The sequence below is a fragment of the Lathamus discolor genome, chromosome 2 (assembly GCF_037157495.1).
Source record: "Lathamus discolor isolate bLatDis1 chromosome 2, bLatDis1.hap1, whole genome shotgun sequence".
Lineage (NCBI taxonomy): Eukaryota > Metazoa > Chordata > Aves > Psittaciformes > Psittacidae > Lathamus > Lathamus discolor.
Window position 1 is genome coordinate 6164367 of NC_088885.1, and position 20441 is coordinate 6184807.

The window sequence follows — 20441 nt, forward strand, 5'->3', positions numbered from 1 at the left end:
ACTACTTCCCTGGGTGGCCTGTTCCAATGCTTGACAAGCAAATCACTTTTGCCCTCAGGCTTCTTCAAAACAGTCAACTCGAACTCTTCTCAGGTGTGGAGGTCAGTTAAACATACAATAAAACAATCACAGTGTAGTTTTAGACATTCCTCTAAGCTGCATATGTCTTTTAACTCAGTTAAAGCTGCTGCAGTTAAAGCACTCAACAATCTATACTCAGTATCGCTTGATTTCTGAAAGTTATTCAGTTTATGAAGGTTTACAAGCAAAAATCCTAAATCTGGACTAGATTACTAATCCAGCTGAGCCACTATTTCATCTTGTGAAATCCATGTGTGCTTATTTATGGACCAGTGACAAACTGAAGCCCAAATTAATACACCCTTCCTAGAAGCCCATCTGGTATTTTCTGTGCTGATGAGACATGCAGAGATTCCCACTCTGGATTTCCGCAGATGCTCCAGCACCGTGACGGGTGTAGCTGTATTTACACAGAAAGTAACTGCAACAAATTACACTTCCTTTTCCACCTGAGATATGCAGCTGCAAGCAGAGGAGGTAGGAGACACTGCCTCAAGTTTAGGAAGTAATACTCAGAGTGTTCATGCTGATGACCACAACATGCACTGCCATAAACCCCTGCCCCTAACTGACAATGCAGCGTAACCATGACTTACCACAAACCCATTTGCATCCCTGTACCACACTGCTCCTCACATAGAGGACTAAAGAACTATTACAAATGCAAGTAGGGTGTGCCTAATTCTGAGTTGGGAGAGAGTTGTTTTGCTTCCGCATGCTGCTTTTAACCAAGACCAGTTTGTGTTCACTACACAAATGTTTGTGCTGTCACTAAAGACACCATCAGCGTAGGAATGTAGTGCAAGCGTAGTGCAAGCAAAAACACTTCCTTAGCATTGACACCAGGATTACTACAAACACTTCCTTAGCACTGATACCAGGATTACTACATCGTAGAACTATAGTGGTTGCTTTTCCCCCTTTCCTGTCCCCTGCCCATCAAAAGAGGTAGATGACAAAAATGTGTTACAGGTGTTACGGGCGTCTTGCCTTAGGGAAAGTGGCAGAGCTAGGCTTGGGATAGAAGGAGGAAATGATCACTTAAGTAATCCTAAATTTGCGCTAGGATGCCCGTTCAAGAGATTAAGGACAAAAATATTAGACCACCTAATCTGATTTCCAGTGTTTCCACATGTTGCAGAATTTCATTTCTGCATTATGCTCTATAACCTTAAAAAGAAAACCACGGTGATATTTGGCCAGTGTATTTCTTGATGCTTTCAGAACTGGAGTAAGAAAAAATGTTATCAATTTATCTCTATAAAGATTAAGAGGGTTTTAATTACTGGAAAAATCTGAAACAAATTGTTCCTTATTTCTATTTCAATTCGTCTCTTTTCAAACTTTCAACACCCTAGTACACCTTCCAGATTTAAAGACTCACACTTTGTATTTCCTGTCTGTGAAGGTAACTATACTCACTAAATCATCTCTAGCTTCCTTTTCAAAAACTAAACCAGTTGGGTTCATAAAACATTTTCCTAACCTTTATTTTTGTGAAAACATTCTTTCCAGTTATGAAAATAAAAATGTTAAAACGTCAAGCTTTAAAAATCAAATACAGCCTTCTAACACCAGTCTCAGTCATGCTATTTACAGAAGTATAATCATCACCTCTCTACTCCAAGGATCAGGCTAGCCCTGTTTACAGAGCATTAAACCAAGATCATTCTACTCTATTCCAGTCTGACCCCTAAATCCTTTCCAGATTCACTGCTTCCTCACTGTCTTGCACTATGTTTGTCATTATTGTACACATTCAAAAAGAGTTCCTATTTGCCTTTGCATTCAAACACATTTTGTCCGAAAAACCAAGCGTCCATGTCTCTTGTCATGCTGTAAGAGTTTAGCATCTACCTGAAAAATGAAAGCAGAGTCTTTTTATATGGCAAAACAATACACGCTGTTTTCAAAGAAGTGAGAATGACCTAAAACTTTTGCACGACAGGGCCTCAAATAAGACAGCTTGGCTATAAGGCATAGTTGTTCTCTAAACATGTAAAACTAAAGAGTTTTGCTTCCCACTAGAATTGCCTAACTTTATATGCTCTCATCTAAAGAAGTCCTAACCTTTTGTAGCTTCCAAAGGACAACTCTTAACCACAATCCATGTACCCTGAAGTAGGTTCTGGTTAGCCAGATACAGGCGAAAAATAACGGTTTTTAATAAAAACTATGGTAACATTTTCATTAAGTTAGTGTTCAGTCACATTAAGAACAAATCACTACAAACTGAGAACAGAAAGATAAGGTCCTGTTTGCACAAGGGCAAACAAGCACTTTCTGTCAATGTAAGTAAACTTTCACAGGTAAAAAATACATAAAGTTTAGAAGTCACTAGAACTGATGGACAGAAGTGTCACCTCCTGTCATAAAACCAGTAATTCTATCCTCTCCAACGCACATATTTACCTGGCTGTCCAGATTTTGCATTGGCAGGCAACTACAACTCAGACAACGTCCAAATTTAATTTCTTAACATACGCAATCAAAACACATAGAAGTATTCTTCAGAGCTCTGACAAACTCAAGTCTTCAAGAGCCACTACGCTGCCTTGATTCAGTTATGAAAAGGCTTTGATAACCTTGTTTGAGCACATCTTGCCCCCCAGTTTTTGCACCAGATGGGTTTAACACAGTCCAATCTACTACAAAGTCACAGGTTATTTGTTTCAGTTGTGGGTTTTGGCTTTTTAGTAAAGAGATGTCTAAATATTTACTACACCAGCAATTTCTTGCATTATTTTTATCAATGACTAGCACAATTTATGTAAGTTATCTTGAAAAGCAGAACGAGGTATATTTAAGCTCCTTGTAAACCCCTTTACATAATGGAGGATTCTAATATTACATCTATCACCTTATCAGCATCACTAAATTTTAGTTTCTCTTTACTTAGGCTACTATTATAATCAAGCACGGGCTACTTCTAATGAGAACACGCTACATAACCTCTATAAATTCTCCATAATACAGCTGGAAGTACAGAACCTGCTATTACAATAGAAGAGTGATCAGAACCATGGTATTGGCTTTTAAAAAGACTCACTTGGATTTGTCCCACTTTCTTCATAATCTTGTTCACTCATGATTAAGTAAAATCAAATCATTCCCCTCTGCTGATTCTTCACGTACCAAGAACTGAAACAGGAAACTGGCAGTTGCTTCCTCCCAGCTTTGTGTAAGACCTCAAATCCTGTTTCTTACTAGTATTGGATTAAACCTGAAACAAGTCATTAAGGCTTCATGCGGTGTGAAGCGTGCACATGACACAGCCAAACTACACGACAGCCACAGAACTCTCTAAAGAGAATTAAGCCGGAGGATTTCTGTCAGCAATAAACACTATGCTTAGCGAAAGGCACAGGATCACGTTCCTAAAACATCCCATGTCTCTGCCCAATAATAAATACATTTAAGGTTTTATTTCCATCAAATATATTCACTTTAGAATACTTCCACTAAGCAGACCAGCATGCGTTAGCAACAAGTAGTGTTAACCTATTCCAAAGATTCCTATTAAAAAGGCCATTATTATGCATTAAGTACCTATTAACAGATCTTAACTCTTAAGCAAAGTTACTAAACATTTACCTATGTAGAAAGAGTTTGCACCAACTGTACTTAAGATTTAGCAGACAAAAAAGCACTTTAAAACATAATTCTAGTAACTTTGCAAGCACTCTTTGAAAACAAGTATTTTTAAAATATAAAGGGGAACTCTTTAAGACTGGCTACATAATTTGTTAATTCTCTTAACAATTAAATATAGCACTGCTCTCTAGTCTACGCATTAATCTACTTCACCAGCCTTAAACAACTTCATACAGCTTCAGTTCCATTAAATGGATGTTTTTCCTTAGAACAGACTAGTTCCTGTGGTTAAATCTTTCGGATCACATCTGAGATGTACTCCACTCTGTGATCCTAACACCTATGTCACAAGCACGGTCAACTGTGGAAAGGCTGAAAGAACTGAAGACTCCTTCCAAGCCCATTTCCCAAAGTTTCTCATTTTTAGAACCAGTGCTGTAGCTTACCAGGCCCCTGAAGTTGCCGTTTTAACTCGCTGACGCTGCATTTTGATTCCACACCCTACTCCCCTGTCCAGGAGCTGCCTCTTGTTCCTCGCTAGCAAAAGAAAGCAGCAGAAGTCCTCAGCATATGATCCACACAGCGAGGAAGGCCAGTAGAGGGACAAAGATACGACTGGTTACTAATCTGTGGCAGCAAGCTATTATGTTATGCCCTGGTAAGCTTCTACCAGGACAGTTCTACAGGTAACAAAGCAAAGCTCTGACATACTTTCAAGGATGTTCTAAACTCCCCTTTCTGAAGCTAAAAGAAGAGTGGAAGGCTGGTGTATTTTTCAAGACTGGAATTAATCTGCCAAAAGATTTTATTATCTTCAAAAAAAAAGTAACCTTATAGCTGAATGCTTTTAATTTTATAAAGTTTCCAACTTGTGTGCCCCTTGTCAGAAGGCAAGAGACAGAGCAAGCTTTTCAACTCCTCTTCCAGAAAGACAGAGGATATTTTTCTGTATAAAAACCCCTCAGGTTCGGCAAAGCAGTTCACACTCAACATCTCACCTCCCAAAGGCTCCCAGAATGATTTCCTCAACAGGTTGAATGCTGCTTATTTTCGGTTGCTATGAGTCTAAGGGATACAAGCTAACTAAGGTACCTAATTAAGAATACATGCTGTTGAAATCAGGAAGCAGATAATAAGCACTGTCCAATTGACACAGACATTATTAAGCCGTTCTTTTCTAGAGCTGTGGTTCAAGAGCAAAGTTACCCAGGGACCATCTTTAAATCTGTATACTGCCAACTGCTCATGAATCCATTTCTGAACCTTTGAAAATAAGGAATTAACACTACTGATGCCCTAAAACTCAAGGGTGGCTATTCTGAGGATTAACAAGCTGCCAAAGAAACAGTTATACCTCTTGTAGAACAGGGTCAGGGCATCCTAGCAAGAATTCAGTGTTGCACAACCTAAGTCAAAACTTCATCCAGTTTTGCAAGTACTTTACAATCTGCACGTGAAATCAGAGACTGCAGTGTTCACAGACTTCATGTGGTGGGTTGACCTTGGCTAGCCACCAGGTGCCCATTCTATCACTCCTCCTCAAGAGGACAGGCTGGGAAAACAACACTGTAAAGCTTGTCAGTTGAGAAAAGGACAGGGGCATCACTTAGCAGTTATCATCATGGGAAAACACAATGTAACTACAAAAGGATTGTGCAGAAAAAAAGAAATTGGTAGAAAAAATCCATTTAACTCATTTAAATGAAGAAACACATAAGGGGGGAACCCTCATTCTTCAAGATTTCTACTCAGATTCAGAATATGCCCCCTGTGATAACATTCTATAGTTCAAATGGAGAGCAATTAGAAATGGCACTAATTATTTCACTGGCCACACTTTAGCATCTGTTTTGTAAAGCAACTACATAGTTCAAAGATGCAGGAAAAACTACCCAGGGAAGTGCTGCCTAAAGGGGTGTTTTTTGTGTCAAGGTGAAGGCAGAACAAGGCTGTTGATGAGCGGCAATGAGCTGATCCAACGAAATAAAGCCTCTTAAAACAACTCTTTAAAACCAGAATTTTCTGTCATAGCCAGTCTCCTGCCCATTTGGCTCCATAAAACAGTTCACAAGCAGTTAGGACTGGAGAGAACAGATAAACTTCTTTTCCCAGCAGCAGCTAATGAAGTCTGCTATGCAGTAACAAACTATACCCTTTACCAAAAGCAACCTTTGCAGGGCTTACCTGAGAGATTCCAACAGTAAGAGTCATCTTATAATTGTAAGCTAATGAAACATTACAAGGAAAGTTCTGTTAAGAAGAACGGTTACAAAACAATTACACCAGAAGACCAGACAATTACAGCAGAAGACCTCACCATATTCCCATGGCTGCAAAAGTATTATCACCAAAAGAAACATCAGCAATAAGAAAACAAAACCATCTCAATAATGAGATTTTCACTGCAGGACCAGACAAGGTAAAATGATGAGAGTGGTTATCACTACATTTGATGTTACTTTCTCCTGGCATACTTTACAATTATTTTATGAGTAGAGTAATTTGTATTTAGCTCTTAAGTACAGTAAGAGAATGTTAGCATTTCATTCACATGAAAGAAACACAATGGAGTGAAAATAATAATGTGCTGTCAATTTCAAGCATTAAGATCCTGTACATCACCAAAAGAGTCAGAACTCCCAACGGCCTAAAAGAACTATTTAAACAGATACAAACCGCAGTGAAGTTCTTTAGTTTATTATCCTTAACTATGCCTCTTATTTGCCCCCATTTCCCTTGGAGCTATCAACAGCTAATAGCAACACTTACAGTCACAGTAATAACATGTAGCTGTATCAAACAGTGAAAGGATTAGTCAGAGCACCTTGTCAGAGATGGGCATACATCAGAACAGCCAGCGCCCCTCAGAGCAAAGAAAATCCCTGTGTAGAACTCCCATGCCTGTGATCAAATGTCAGATATGCATTTATCTGCAACAGGAATAATATTTTCCATCCCAGCGTTGTATTAATCAATATGATATCAGGGTGCCAGGGGAGGACAAGCAATGCGACTTCTGTAAAGGGAGATACTCTGTCTCACATGCCTAAGAAAGTTCTTTGGAAGAATCAATAAGCAGATGGATAATGGAAACCTAACTTACACACTTTGCCAAGGTCTCCAAAAGAGAGATTAAGTCCTGCTCTGAACATGCTTAAGGAAATAAAGCAGCCATGGAATAAGAGGTAAGATATTAGATAAGCCATAGGTAAATAACAAAGAAAACAGAATACAAATATGGTCTGCTCCCAGAGATGGCAATGGTCACTGAAGTCCTGCTGGGACACGTGCTGTTCCACACACCAATGAACAGCAGCAACAAAGGTGACCAGAGATGTGACAGTTGGAAACTGCTTCTCAAGTTATTTAGGACAGTCAAGGCACAGCCCAACTGCGGAGAGCTGCAGGTCTTCAAGACTAAATGAACATTTAACTGACATGTAGTGACAGGACAAGTGGTAATGGGTTAAAACTTAAATAGGGGAAGCTTAGATTGGACATAAGGAGGAAGCTCTTTCCTGTTAGGGTGGTGAGGCACTGGAATGGGTTGCCCAGGGAGGTTGTGAATGCTCCGTCCCTGGCAGTGTTCAAGGTCAGGTTGGACGTAGCCTTGGGTGAGATGGTTTAGTGTGAGGTGTCCCTGCCCATGGCAGGGGGGTTGGAACTGGATGATCTTAAGGTCCTTTCCAACCCAAACCATTCTATGATTCTATGTACAATTTGATGTAGAATTTTAAGGTGCATACATACACAAAGGAAAACAACCCTAAACCAGCTGGGCTCCAACTGTTACCTTTCATGAAAGACACTTTAATTATGACTGCTTCATAAACCTACCAGTTCAATAACTGCTTTTCAAACCACAGCCTGAACACTGGGAATGTAAAAGGAAAAAAGCCTATCTTGAACAAAGGTATGAGGGTGTGGGGGAAATCACTGTTTGCTCATAACTGGGTCATCATGCACAGTTCTGGAACTTCCTCCATTTCAAAGTTAACAGAAGTAGAAACAAATTCAGAAAAAGACAGGAAGTGTAACAATAAGTATGGAATAGCTTCCATGTACTTCATGTACCATGGACCTAGGAGAACAGACTTTAGCCTCTTCAGGGATCTGCTTGGTAGAGTACCTGGAAGGAAGAGGGGCCCAAGAAAGCTGGTTAATATTTAAGGATCACCTCCTCCAAGCTCAGGAGCCAACAAAGAGGAAGCCAGGAAAAATGCCAGGAGGCTTGCGTGGACGAACAAACACAGGCTGGGTGGAGACTGGATGGAGCAGCCCTGAGAAGGATTTGGGGGTGCTGGTCAATGAGAAGCTCCCCATAACCCAGCTTCAGTGTGCACTTGAACACAGAACCCCACCATGTGCTGGGCTGCACCCCCAGGGCCTCAGCAGCACTGGTCGAGGGAAGAGATTCTCCTCTCTCCCCCTCTGCTGCGCTCTGGGGAGACCCCCCCTGCAGCCCTGATCAATCTCTGGGGCAAGAGCACAAGAGGGACGTGGAGCTGTTGGAATGAGTGCAGAGGAGGCCACAGAGATGCTGCGAGGGCTGGAGCAGCTCTGCTCTGATGCCAGGCTGAGAGAGCTGGGCTGGGTCAGCCTGGAGAAGAGAAGGCTCCTGAAGGGGAGACCTTAGAGCAGCTCCAGTGCCTGAAGGGGCTGCAGGAAACCTGGAGAGGGGCTTTGGACAAGGGCCTGTAGGGACAGGCCAAGGGGAATGGCTTTAACCTGACAGACGGGAGACTGAGATGAGCTCTTAGGCAGAAGCTCTTCCCTGTGAGGGTGCTGAGGCGCTGGCACAGGGTGCCCAGAGAAGCTGTGGCTGCCTCATCCCTGGCAGTGTTCAAGGCCAGGCTGGACGGGGCTTGGAGCAACCTGCTCTGTGGCAGGGGTTGGAACTGGATGAGCTTTAAGGTCCCTTCCAACCCAAACCATTCTGTGGTTCTATCTAAAGAATGACTAAATAAGAGTCTTCAGTTTGGAAAAAAGGTGTAGGATTAAGATGGAAAGAAGTTTATAAAAAATTTGAGTAATCTGGAGAGAGACCTGACCAATATTAGTGTAATTTGATGCCTTTAATCTGATGACTGGATCAGAAAACAAACAAACATGAGGTAATTTGCCTTTGAGCAGCAGATCTTCCTGCCACAGTCTCCCAGCTGCCAAAAATACACATTGATTCCCGACTAAGAGAACGGAAGAGAAATTCACTGAGTGCATTTAGAACAGAAACAAATGTAGAACTTAATCTAAAAACCTAAATTCACCAAAGAATGAGAAACTAATGCGGTTTCATAGAAGGCTCATCTTTTTCTAGCCCACAGTTTGCCGGAGCCTGGTAGAGCATGTGGAAAACGGTGTCACATTTCCCAAGCCATGCTTCCGGGCATATCCCTAGACCTGAGCCTTTAGAAACGCTTTGCACACAACTGGCTATGCACACGAACAGGGCAGAGAGGGACAATTAACCTGTGGAGATTAAGAAAAACAGTGAAAACATCAGTTCTCATATTTCAGGGTACAGGAAACAGGACAAACTGCAATGGGGTGAAGGGGAACATGTAAAACTGTATTTTTACTGTGCAGTAAAATCTGAACTACAGACCAGTTCTGTGTTTGAGCACAGACAGACTGAAAATAGACCAGATATCTCAGTGAGATTAGCCTGTCTTCCCTTGTGTGTGTGTGTGTGTGTATATATATATATATAAATATATATATATATATCTACATCTACCTGCATCAACTCTTCCTGGCTTTCCAGGCATTAGCATTTAACAAGAAGTCACAGCATTAATGCTTTATTACTTATAAAATGACTTACTGGTAGATGACCAGGTTTGTCATTATATTCTTTGTATCTGAGGATCTGAAATAGATATTTAGTCAATTCCACAAAGTTTTGACAGGTCTATCTAATAGACAATCATTACTGGTACACGTGAACAAAATAAAACTAAACACAAATCAAAGCCAGGATTTCTCATAAAACTTCATCCTTTAATGACTGCAAGAGACTTCTCTCCCCTTCTCTTCTTCCATTACTTACTGTTTTCTGACTACCCTTCCTTTTTAATGTGCTTCTAATACACCACAAGACACAGGTACGTATTCTTTCTGCTGCTTTGTGCACTTTCTGCTTATGTGCAGAGTCAGCCGGCTCTGACCCTCAACTGTATTGTTCAATCCAAGCATTAATTTCCACTCTGCCTCCCTACTCTTTTCCAAGAACTGCTTTGGATAGTGCTGTAACACTGTCAAACAGCCACTCATCCAAATCTTTCCTTCCTTCACACACGTGAGGGGGTCACAAACCAGAAAACACAAGGCTATAGAATTTCAGATGATTATGAAGGAGTGAAGAGTATAAAGCAAGAACATCCCAGCTTACCCTAATATCACATAGATGAGTATCAGATAAGAATGAATATAAGGGGGTAAATGCACAGAATAGTAAGTGCATTGCTAGTAAGGTATCAGAGCTACTCAACTGGCAATATAAACAGCATACACCCTGCTCCCCTCCAGAAAAACCCAGTGCTGTGGGTTTGAGAGAGTCTTTTTTGTTTCTTTGGGGTTTGTTGGCTTGGCTTTCTTTTTAAGCAAGGTACTTCTGCAGTCAAGGAAATTCTATTTGCTTTTTAAGCCAGACAATTCAATCAAAAACAGACAGAATTTTAGATTCCCGAAAAACTGGAACAGATTTATATGCTGAGCTAAGGGTGAGCCAAAGGTCTCATTCTCCCTCTTCTTCCACCTCAGCTTCACCCTTCTCCCACCCTGACACAGCTCACACCTCAACTCCGAAACAGAGGAGTTCAGTTTGCCAGTTTAGCACACTGAACCTGCCCAGTGATGAGCACCAAGGTCAAGTGGAGGAAAATAACAAGGAAAGCTGGGGATGTGGGAGAGGGCAGGGAAGGAGATGTTTTACTCCTTAGTCTTTTTCTCAAGGCTGAAGCCAACTCCAAGCAGCAGGCTTTTAGATAGGCTTAACTACAACACTTTGAGCTGTACTTGCATTTTAGATTTAAGGTTTTCAGAAGAGTTAGTCCAGGAGCATTATTTGATTACACAGCATTAACCTAACAATTTTATGCATTACAGGTTTACATACCACAAACACTCATATAATACCCAAGGCAACCTAAAGTATGCTGTTCCCTTCCCAAACCTCTGTATCCAAGTGCAGCAATTAATCTGTTAATGAAGTCTGACTGTATCTTGTTTACAAGTCAATGCCTTCTCTTTTCAGTGTTTTCCTCTCCCTACTTTACAGCCACATTAGCAAAAATCATACATAAATTCATCTGCTCAATGGATACAGATCCAGAACAGTAAATAATTTAAACTCATTTTTCAAATATAACTTCTAGTCCACATAAATTCTACTTAATTGCATGGAGAATTGCTATTGATTTTCATCACAACCCTAAAGGTCAGAAATAAGCCACTACAAGGGTGCCAGGTCCACTCTTCCCTTGCCCTCGTAAGATTTCCAGATGTTCCAAGCCTTCCAGATGTTTCATCTACATACATGGTCTAACAACTTGCTTGTATGTATGTTCAGTATTTTGAGACACCGCTCCATACCCTTCTGATTAGCTCCATAAGGAAAACTGCCCAAACAGATTAATACTATACTGCTGTCAAACATCTAGTACATAAAACAAAGCAGTATAAACTGTTGCTGTAGTTTATACCATTTCGGTTTTTCTATTCCATTTAGTTTGGGGGGGGGGGGGGGAATTGGCAGTTAGTACAACACTTGCTCATTGCTTGAATACATCACAGGAAATGCAACTACATGTAGCATATATCTCTATGGGTAGGTAGGGGGTTAGGGGAGAAAGCTCTGGAAGAAAACCACCCAACTTTGTCAGCTTGATAATTTACTGGACCATCTGCCTAAATGATCTGTAACCAAAAAGAAATTAAAATAGCACAGACATATTAAGTTTGCCAAAGATCTGTTTTCAGGCTTACAGTACCTGGAGGGGGCTACAAGGATGCTGGAGAGGGACTCTTCATCAGGGACTGTAGCGATAGGACAAGGGGTGATGGGGTCAGACTGAAACAGGGGAAGTTCAGGTTAGATCTAAGGCAGAAGCTCTGCCCTGTGAGGGTGCTGAGGCGCTGGCACAGGGTGCCCAGAGAAGCTGTGGCTGCCCCATCCCTGGCAGTGTTCAAGGCCAGGTTGGACGCAGGGGCTCGGAGCAAACTGCTCTGGCGGAAGGTGTCCTGCCCGTGGCAAGGGGTTGGAACTGGATGAGCTTTAAGGTCTTTTCCAACCCAAACCAGTCTGGGATTCTATGCTTTCTTCACATCCACATCACATGCTATTAGATTCATCAGTGATGAGTACTACAAAAAGGAGAAGCTGTCACTATAAGCAACTATCAGCCTTTTACCAAAAGCCCATATTGTGACATGTGATCACTTAATATCTAAAAGAAAATAAACCAAACCCCACAACATTAAAAACGAGTACTGACTGCAACTCAGCGTCCAAGCCGTGCAAGTCCCAACTCATAGTACTAGCAGTAACTCAAGCACCATACTTGGTATTGTCGCTGCAACACGCTTCAGAAACGGGAAGCGCTAAGAGCTCATGAGCCAAAGGAAAAGCAGCGCCTTAGCATCCGACTGCGAAAATCCCTCGTTTCCCCACCACCGCTCGTCCACAGGCACTCACCCCGCTGCGGAACACGCTGCCCGGGCAGACCCTCACCCGCGGCACCCTCAGTCTCGGTTCTGCCCCCCAAGACACGGCCTAGCAGGAGGGGAGGCTCCCAACAGGTAGCGAACACCTCCTTAACCCGGGACCCCGCCGCAAGCGCACACGGCTGGGCAAACACCCGGGACACGCCAGGTAAGACTGTGCTGCAACCCACACTTCGTGGGTTACAACCTTCGCTCCCAAACCGTCTCCAGCGAGCCCCAGCAGGACTCGGCTTTTACAAGAGCCTAACTTGATCCTACAGGATCCCAACCCAACGGGCTCCACGGTTCTCCCGCAGAGCCGCCCGTGCCCCCCGCTCCGCTCCGCTCCGCCCCACGGCGCCGCGGGGCTGCTCCGCTCGCCCGGCCGGAGCCGCCCCGGAGCACTTCCTCCTGCGGGCCGAAACAAAGAGCGGCGAGCTCCGCACACCGCGGGCGCCGGACTCTGCCCTCTGCGCCCGCTCCCCCCTCACCGGCGCCGCGCTCCCTGTCTTCGTCCTCTTCCTCCGGCGGGCGCTGCCCGTGGCGCTCGGCGGAGCCCTGCGCCTCCACCGGCACCACGGTGAAGCTGGTCGGCATGGCGCGGCCCCGGGCAGAGCGGGCGCTGCTGCCGCCCTCACGTGAGGCACGGTTGGTTCCTCACGCTGCGGGAGCCACCGCCCCCCGCCCGCGGGAGGAGGCAAGGAGGGAGGGGAGGAAGGAGGCAGCGCCGACTCGCTGTGATTTACATACACGCCGCTGCCCAAGGAAAGCAGCCGCGCTCTGGGGCCCGACCCGCCGGGTCTGTGGAGGGATGGCAGCGTCCGGAGTCGTGGAACCAACCAGGCTGGAAAAGCCCTTTAAGCCCACCCGGTCCAACCATTCCCAGCACTGCCAAGGCCACCACTGACCCATGGCACTGAGGCCTCGTCTCCACGGTGTGTGAACACTTGCAGGGCCGGTGCCTGCAGCCCTGCCCTGGGCAGCCTGTTCCAATGCCTGAGCACCCTCTGGGGCAGGAATTGTTCCTCAGCTCCATCTAAACCTGCCCTGGTGCAGCTTGAGGCCGGTTCCTCTTGTCCTGTCCCTTGTTCCCTGTGAGCAGAGACCGAACCCCCCCTCACGACAACCTCCTGTCAGGCAGCTGTAGGGAGCGATCAGGTCCCCCTGAGCCTTCTCTTCTCCAGACTGAGCCCCCCAGGTCCCTCAGCCGTTCCCCATCACACTTGTGCTCCAGGCCCTGCACCAGCTCCGTTGCCCTTCTCCAGCCCCGCTCCAGCCCCTCAATGTCTCTCTTGCAGTGAGGGGCCCAGAGCTGAACACAGGATTTGAGGTGCAGCCTCACCAGTGCCCAGTACAGGGGGACAATCAGTGCTGTAGCCCTGATAGCCACACTATTGCTGATCCAGGCCAGGATGCTGGGGGCTTCTTAGCTGCCTGGGCACAAGCTGCTCATGTTCAGCTCTGTCAGTCAGCACCCCCAGGGCCTTTTTAGAAGGTCCAGACAGGAGCTTTATGGATCACTTTTTGCACAAGAAAGTCCACAGTGTTTTAGGAGATGAAGATGGTTCCCTGAAATCTGCTCTCCTATATGGCAGCCATGAGTTACAGAGGACAGCTGAAGGCCCTGTGGCTGAGGCTGGAATCAGCTGTGACTGAAGTGAAGCAGATTCAATGAATCAATGGACGGGTAGTGTGTCAAATAAAATATTAATGATGTAGCACTAGTGATGAGCTGTAACTCTTGGGTACCTTCCTTCCCACAGGAGGTTGTAGCATCTCCATTCCAAAAGTAGAGAAAACAGACATGGAAGCCAAGGGCCTTTTTCTTGTCTCCTGCTATTCTACCTTCCCAGTGAAGTGATAGAGCAGAAAGGCTCTATTCATGTCAGTCTGTGCCTATGGTTTTTAGAAGGGGACTCTGATGGGCAGGTGGGTCCCATATCTCATTGGAATGAAAGATCTCTGCCTAACACTACAGTCTGTCCTTTCAAAGAAGGTGGTGGGGAAGGCGATTCCGGCCATCAAAGGTAGCAGTGAAGTGGCAGATGTGGAGGTGGAAAAGGAGAGGGATAGAGGCATGGTAACGTTTTGGTATCTTGGTATGGGCTTCCCCATTCAAACCATGGTGTAACTACTGTTGTAGCCATGAGGATTAGCTCTGACACTTTTTCCCTCAGCCGTTTAGATTTTCTAACAAAGTCTGTGGGTGACAGTGATTGTGATAATAAGTATTGGGAGGAAATGTCTGTGAACTGGATCAAACATAAAGGCATTGTCATGCAGCCATAAATACATCTGAGGATCAGGACTGTAGGAAGTGAACATTGATCTTGGGAAGCAATGACTCCAGGAAAGGTTCAGTGTAACCCAAGTTGATTTTGACACCTTCCCTGTCTGACCTTTGCCATCCCTTCCTGACTCTTACAATAGTTCTGTCTCATACTGACACCAAAACACAAGCCAGCTACACTGTGCTTTTTATTTCCTGGGTACAAAGGAGTTTCCCCAGAGTCCCATGCACCATGCCAAGTCATACTAAGTGACTACTAACAAACTGAGACTGTTTGTTAACTACTTGTCTCTCCCCAATAAGAGGAGAGGGGCATCACGAACCTGCCATCACCTGATTCCTTACAGTCTGTTATCACTGTCATCTAGAACACAGTTCTCAGGTGAGCACATCGCAATTGACTCTGAGAGCCAGAGAGTTTCTGTTGCCCAAATGCCTAGGGCATTTCTGCAGAGATGCTGCAGTAGCTCTTTATATCTACTGTTATCGTTAGGACATGCCTGAAGCAAAGTGTCAGAGTGTGTGTCTGTTTTGCATTCAGAGCACGTGGGAATAGAAGCCTATGAAAACCTGATGAAATTTGTCATTGCAAGTTGCATTGTCCATGCAAGTCATGCTGAATAAGACCATAGTGGGGTAATCACTGTTTTGTGGATATGGAATGTCCAGCAGCAGCTCCAGAAAACCTGTATGACCTCACCTGTAATAAAAGAAGTTGGCTAGGGTCTCCCAGGATCAGAGTACGCTGATAGAAGAGCATGTACTGGTATGAAGGTGGACTGATACTGAAATATGGCTTATGGCAGCATGTTTGATTCCTCCTTTCTAAATAACAAAATTACTGATAGAGAACATTCTGGAGGATCTGGGGATTCCAGGAATCCTTTCCTGGTGTGATTTAGGAAGCTGAATCCACCCTAGTATGAAGCATCTTAGGATATCATCCCCAAAAATAATTATAGAAATCACATCCTATTTTGGGTTGGAAATAAGTTAAAGCTGATCCAGTTCCAACCCCCCTGCCACAGGCAAGGACACCTTCCACTAGAGCAGGTTGCTCCAAGCCAATAGTTGCTTATAGTGACAGCTTCTCCTTTTTGTAGTATGCATCACAGATGAATCTAATAGCATGTGATGTGGGATGTGGATGTGAAGAAATCATAGAATCCCAGACGGTTGGAAAAGACCTTAAAGCTCATCCAGTTCCAACCCCTTGCCACGGGCAGGACACCTTCCACCAGAGCAGTTTGGTCTGAGCCCTGTCCAACCTGGCCTTGAATGCTGCCAGGGATGGGGCAGCCACGGGTTCTCTGGGCACCCTCTGCCAGCACCTCAGAATCCTCACAGGGAACAGCTTCTGCCTTATATTTAGCCTGAGCTTCCCCTGTCCGAGTTTGAACCCATCACCCCTTGTCCTATTGCTACAGTCCCTGATGAAGAGTTCCTCTCCAGCATCCACACAGCTTCTCTTCTCCGGGCTGAACAACCCCAATCTTAGCCTTTACTGAGGCTCTTTGCATTAAATTCACATACTGGAGTTGTTAACAGAGCAGTGCTGTCGGTTCATAGGCAGGCTTTGCATGACAGAATTCTATCTTCCAGTAAACTCCTGTGGCTTCTGTAGTAAGAGCAAAACTCACAACTGTTACAGGTTTGACAAAGCTTTTTGTGACTGAGCTTTGCAGAAATCCTCAGACTGGGGCCAATTTATCTTGTCATTAGTTTACATGGCGATAGTTTATCATGAGTAACTTAGTTTACCCTGTTTGTCCTTAGTGTAGGAGGCTTCATTAAATAACCTCCAGAGATCCTTTGCAAGCTGTTTCTTTCTGATCCTGTACACATGCAACCCCTAGCCCACATTAACTAGGCACAACAGGATTTGCTTTTTAACAAAACAGAAGAATAGAAGGGAACTAGAAAGCTTAATATGTTATCTGTAGCATTCAGCCTCAACATCTGCTCTCTCCCTTCTACTTTTTCCTCTCCTTATCGGTATTGTGTGGTGTGGGGACATCATGAGGCCTAGCTCCTGTGATTTGCTATGCCATATAAAAAACACTAAAGGAATATTAATTGCAACAGGTCCCATCTTTTCTGGTGATAGAATGAGAGCCACCTCCCCCTATGAACAAAGGCCAAGCCTGTGTTATGGTGCATATAACAGCTCTGCTGTCTCAGTCTGTAGAGCTCTTACCTCTGTTCATCCTTTTTACACTGTTCAGCATCACTTGCAGGATTAACTTTCCCATCCTTTCCGCTTCTGTGCTTTCTCTAACAGTATATCACAGAACGAACACAGTGTCTCTGCAGTCTGTCTCACTGAACTTTACATACTATTGTTTGTATTTCTATTCATTCTCTAGGTAGCTTTTTTTCTCAAGGGAAGCTAATGCCTGCAGTCCATCTTTAAATCCTTAATCTCTGCTACAGCTCTGTGAAGTTGTTAACAATTGTTGACTCATGCTCAGCTTGCATGGCTCAGTGGGTTGGACATTGGTGCCTCCTTGGGCAGTTAAGCTCTTGCAACCATTAATATGCAAGGGTATGATTTGTTGGGTTTGTTTGGTTTTGTTTAATTTCCGAAGTGAAAGGCACAAAGGTATGGTGTCCTTCAGCTTCTTTAGCATGCCAATTCAACATGTCTGCAAGCAGCCATATATACAGTGGTTTTGAGACAATAATAGAAAGTTGGTTTTCTTTAGCCTCAGTGTTAAATATTGATCCATCCATATAGGGCTTGTCCTTTCAAAAGACAGTAGTTCAACTTATTATAGCACTAGGGTGATTTTGTTCCTTGTCCACTTACAGAATCATAAAATAGTTAGGGTTGGAAAGGACCTTATGTTCATCTAGTTCCAACCTGATGTACTGTTTCATGTAATAACTTCAGCTGAGAGATTGTGGTGTGGAAAAGATCCCAAAACTGCAGAGATGGACCCTTACAACATGTATAGTAGGTTTTCCTGACTGCACATGTGCCAGCTGGAGCCGATTTCATTAGCTACAGAAGTGGTGACGTAAACTACTCTTACTGACTATAAAAAATGGCACTGCAAACCTTTCTGCAAGATGAAGGTAAGAACAGAGATATGTTTTCTTAGCACATATATCACATGGACCTGCTCCTCTCTGTCACTTCTAAACCACTGCACTGGGGGAGGAAAACTTCACTCATAATGGAAGTATTTAAAGCAATCGTACCTCATGAACTCATCCTCTGCCTTTCCACCCCCTCAATGGCATCTGCTAGCAGACACAGTGATACTGACTTGCAACATGAGCATTGCAGGTTAATCATTGCCAGGGTTGAAGTGAATTGTGAAACCAGTTTTGTAACGCCCAAGAAGCGAGGAGAACATAGAAGCGTATTAGATAAATGTAAGGAGTTCTTTAAAGAGCAATATCAAATGAAGGACAGTTATAAAAACATTAAGATAATACAATAGAAGTTAGCATTACCTTTGCCTTAATACTACTTTGCTTTAACTGTGTTTTGTTATTCTGCTGACATAGAGTACTTGGCTGAATAAACTCCTGCATAATCCAGTTGCATTGCTTTTCTCCTGAGGGGAAACTATGCTCAACCCAATGCTGGGAATCCCTTCTACCCAGTGAGAACCCTTCATCGCTGAGCAGCAGTCTGCTTCCCTCATATGCACTCCCTTGGAAGAGCGAGTTGTCTACTGTATAGTACTATGGTGTTAGGAAGAACGGTAGGGAGTAGCTTCTTGCATTAAGGACATTATTTTGGGATATGGGAATAGCACAGTTGAATCCCCTCAGGCAAAAAGTGTTTAGAATCCACCTGAAGGAGTCAATTGCTGAATAACAGGTTATTATGCTAGAAGTAGGCACTTATGTTTTAAATTAACTCACTTTTGACTGTTACATGCCATACTGTTCAATACGTCTGCTGGATGAGGTCCCTCAGAGGACATGGGCAAAATCAGATGTTTCTCTGCTTTGTCTGAATTGCAGTGAATCTACACAAACAAGCTGATTCTTCACATGTGAAGGTGCTCAAATACCTGCATTAAGGACATGTTGCAAATTGAAAATCAGATACTGACTGAATTAAGCAAGGCACAGTGTTAGCAGGGAAGTATGTCATCTCTACTGCTATCTTGGACACAGGCATCTGAATTCCTCCCAAGCGTTGTATTAAATGTCAAGGAACATGACCTTAATGTAGTTCATTATTGTTTATAATTGACTCCTTAAAAGATTGGAGTATTTGACTGAATTAGGTGGTGGCGATTTGCATTCTCCCTCTTAGCTGAACATTAGCTTGTAACTTGTTCTCAGTTGATAGTGCTGGACATTTCACCTATATAGAGAGCTTACAGGTGTGGTTAGGAGTGACAGAGGAAATGTAAAAGTTCTTATCTGTATTAGATTTACTCTTTTTTAAAAACCATGATTTTCACAATGAGTACATGGTCTCTGTGGATCACTGATTTTTTAACCATGACTCATTGCCCCCATGTTGTACACTCTCATCCGGTGGAGTACAGTTGGATAGTGGCTATCAGAATAACTCAAGGAAGTAAAACATGATTAAACGCCACCTTGCCAACCAAGAACCAAGAGGAATTTCTCACCCAAGTTTGAAATAGGGAGGAAACTGCTGCTGAAATAACATGTTTTGGTGACTAAAGAGCATGGAAACAAGCAACAGGTTTTAGACATGTAACTATAATTCAGTGATTAACACAGCCATGGTGGATTCTGGGAAAACAGGCTTGTATAGGTCCTGCTATATGGACTTTGATCACACTTACCTAGAGACTGTGTGCTGCAAGCTGACTAAGAGATGCTAGTTGTTTTTAGAAAAGCTGTCTACATCACTACAGCAACCTGTTCTCACAGCTTTTCTTTAGAGATAAAATCTCAACATCAGCCAGTTTTGCCTATGCTGTAATCCAAAGTTTGATTTGAGTTGCACCATCATTTAGGACATTACACCTTGAAATGTTTTCTAGATGGAAGTTAAGGAAACTGTAATGAAAGAGCTGTGGGCTGAGCAAAGGCATGTAACTCTGCATGAAATGCCATCTGGTTTGCAGCCAAGAGGATAGCCTCAGCCAAGGAATGATGCTTCACTTTGAACTTTCAAGTTTTTCACACTTTTTAAGTTTTGAACCTTTGCAGCACAAACAGAAGGGCATTGCTTTCCCTAGCTTGGCAGCTAGTAGAAAGCCACTCTTATTCTACCTGGTAATCTCCTCTTACACAGGGGTTAGAGTGCTCTCCACCTTCTCCACTATTCCTAAGAGTGTGCTACAAAGTCTGAAGTCACTCCTACTCGAGAGATTTACATTTTTCCTTTTACTATATAAAATGACTATTACTGTAGGATTTATTACCTGATACATACATGTATATAAAGTGTGTGTATGTTCTATAAGGTGTGCATATGTATATACATGCACACTGATACATGAACTTAGTTATAATTCTTATAGGATTAGAACAAGGAGAACAAATACCTCCTTAGCCACAGCTGCTTGTTCATCCTGTTCAAAGCCAGGGAAATAGGTGTCAAAGTGACACCAGAGCAAGGAGTCAGAAATGAACTGGATTAGCTCAGAAACTGCTGTGAGATCCTCCTTTAAACACAGACGGTGTGAAGACCTGTCCTCACAACTGGACAAGAGAAAAACGGAACGTAGGTGGAATAAACTGCACACAAGAAAGATTACATAGGAAGAGAGTGGGAAAAACCAATTACCATAACTGTATACAATGTGTTTGGGCTTGAATGGACAGA

The 20441-nt window shown here is 43.5% G+C and overlaps 1 protein-coding gene across 2 annotated transcripts in view; it reads right to left on the reverse strand.

The window, feature by feature from the left end:
• The window catches only part of LOC136007627 (solute carrier family 12 member 7), a 56810-nt gene extending 43741 nt beyond the window's left edge, over positions 1 to 13069 (reverse strand). For both annotated transcript variants that reach the window (XM_065665605.1, XM_065665607.1), the window contains exon 1: positions 12870 to 13069. In XM_065665605.1, coding sequence (XP_065521677.1) covers positions 12870 to 12975 — 106 coding nt within the window. In that variant the 5' untranslated portion in view covers positions 12976 to 13069. The remainder of the gene's footprint in view (positions 1 to 12869) is intronic.
• Positions 13070 to 20441: the final 7372 nt, after the last annotated feature.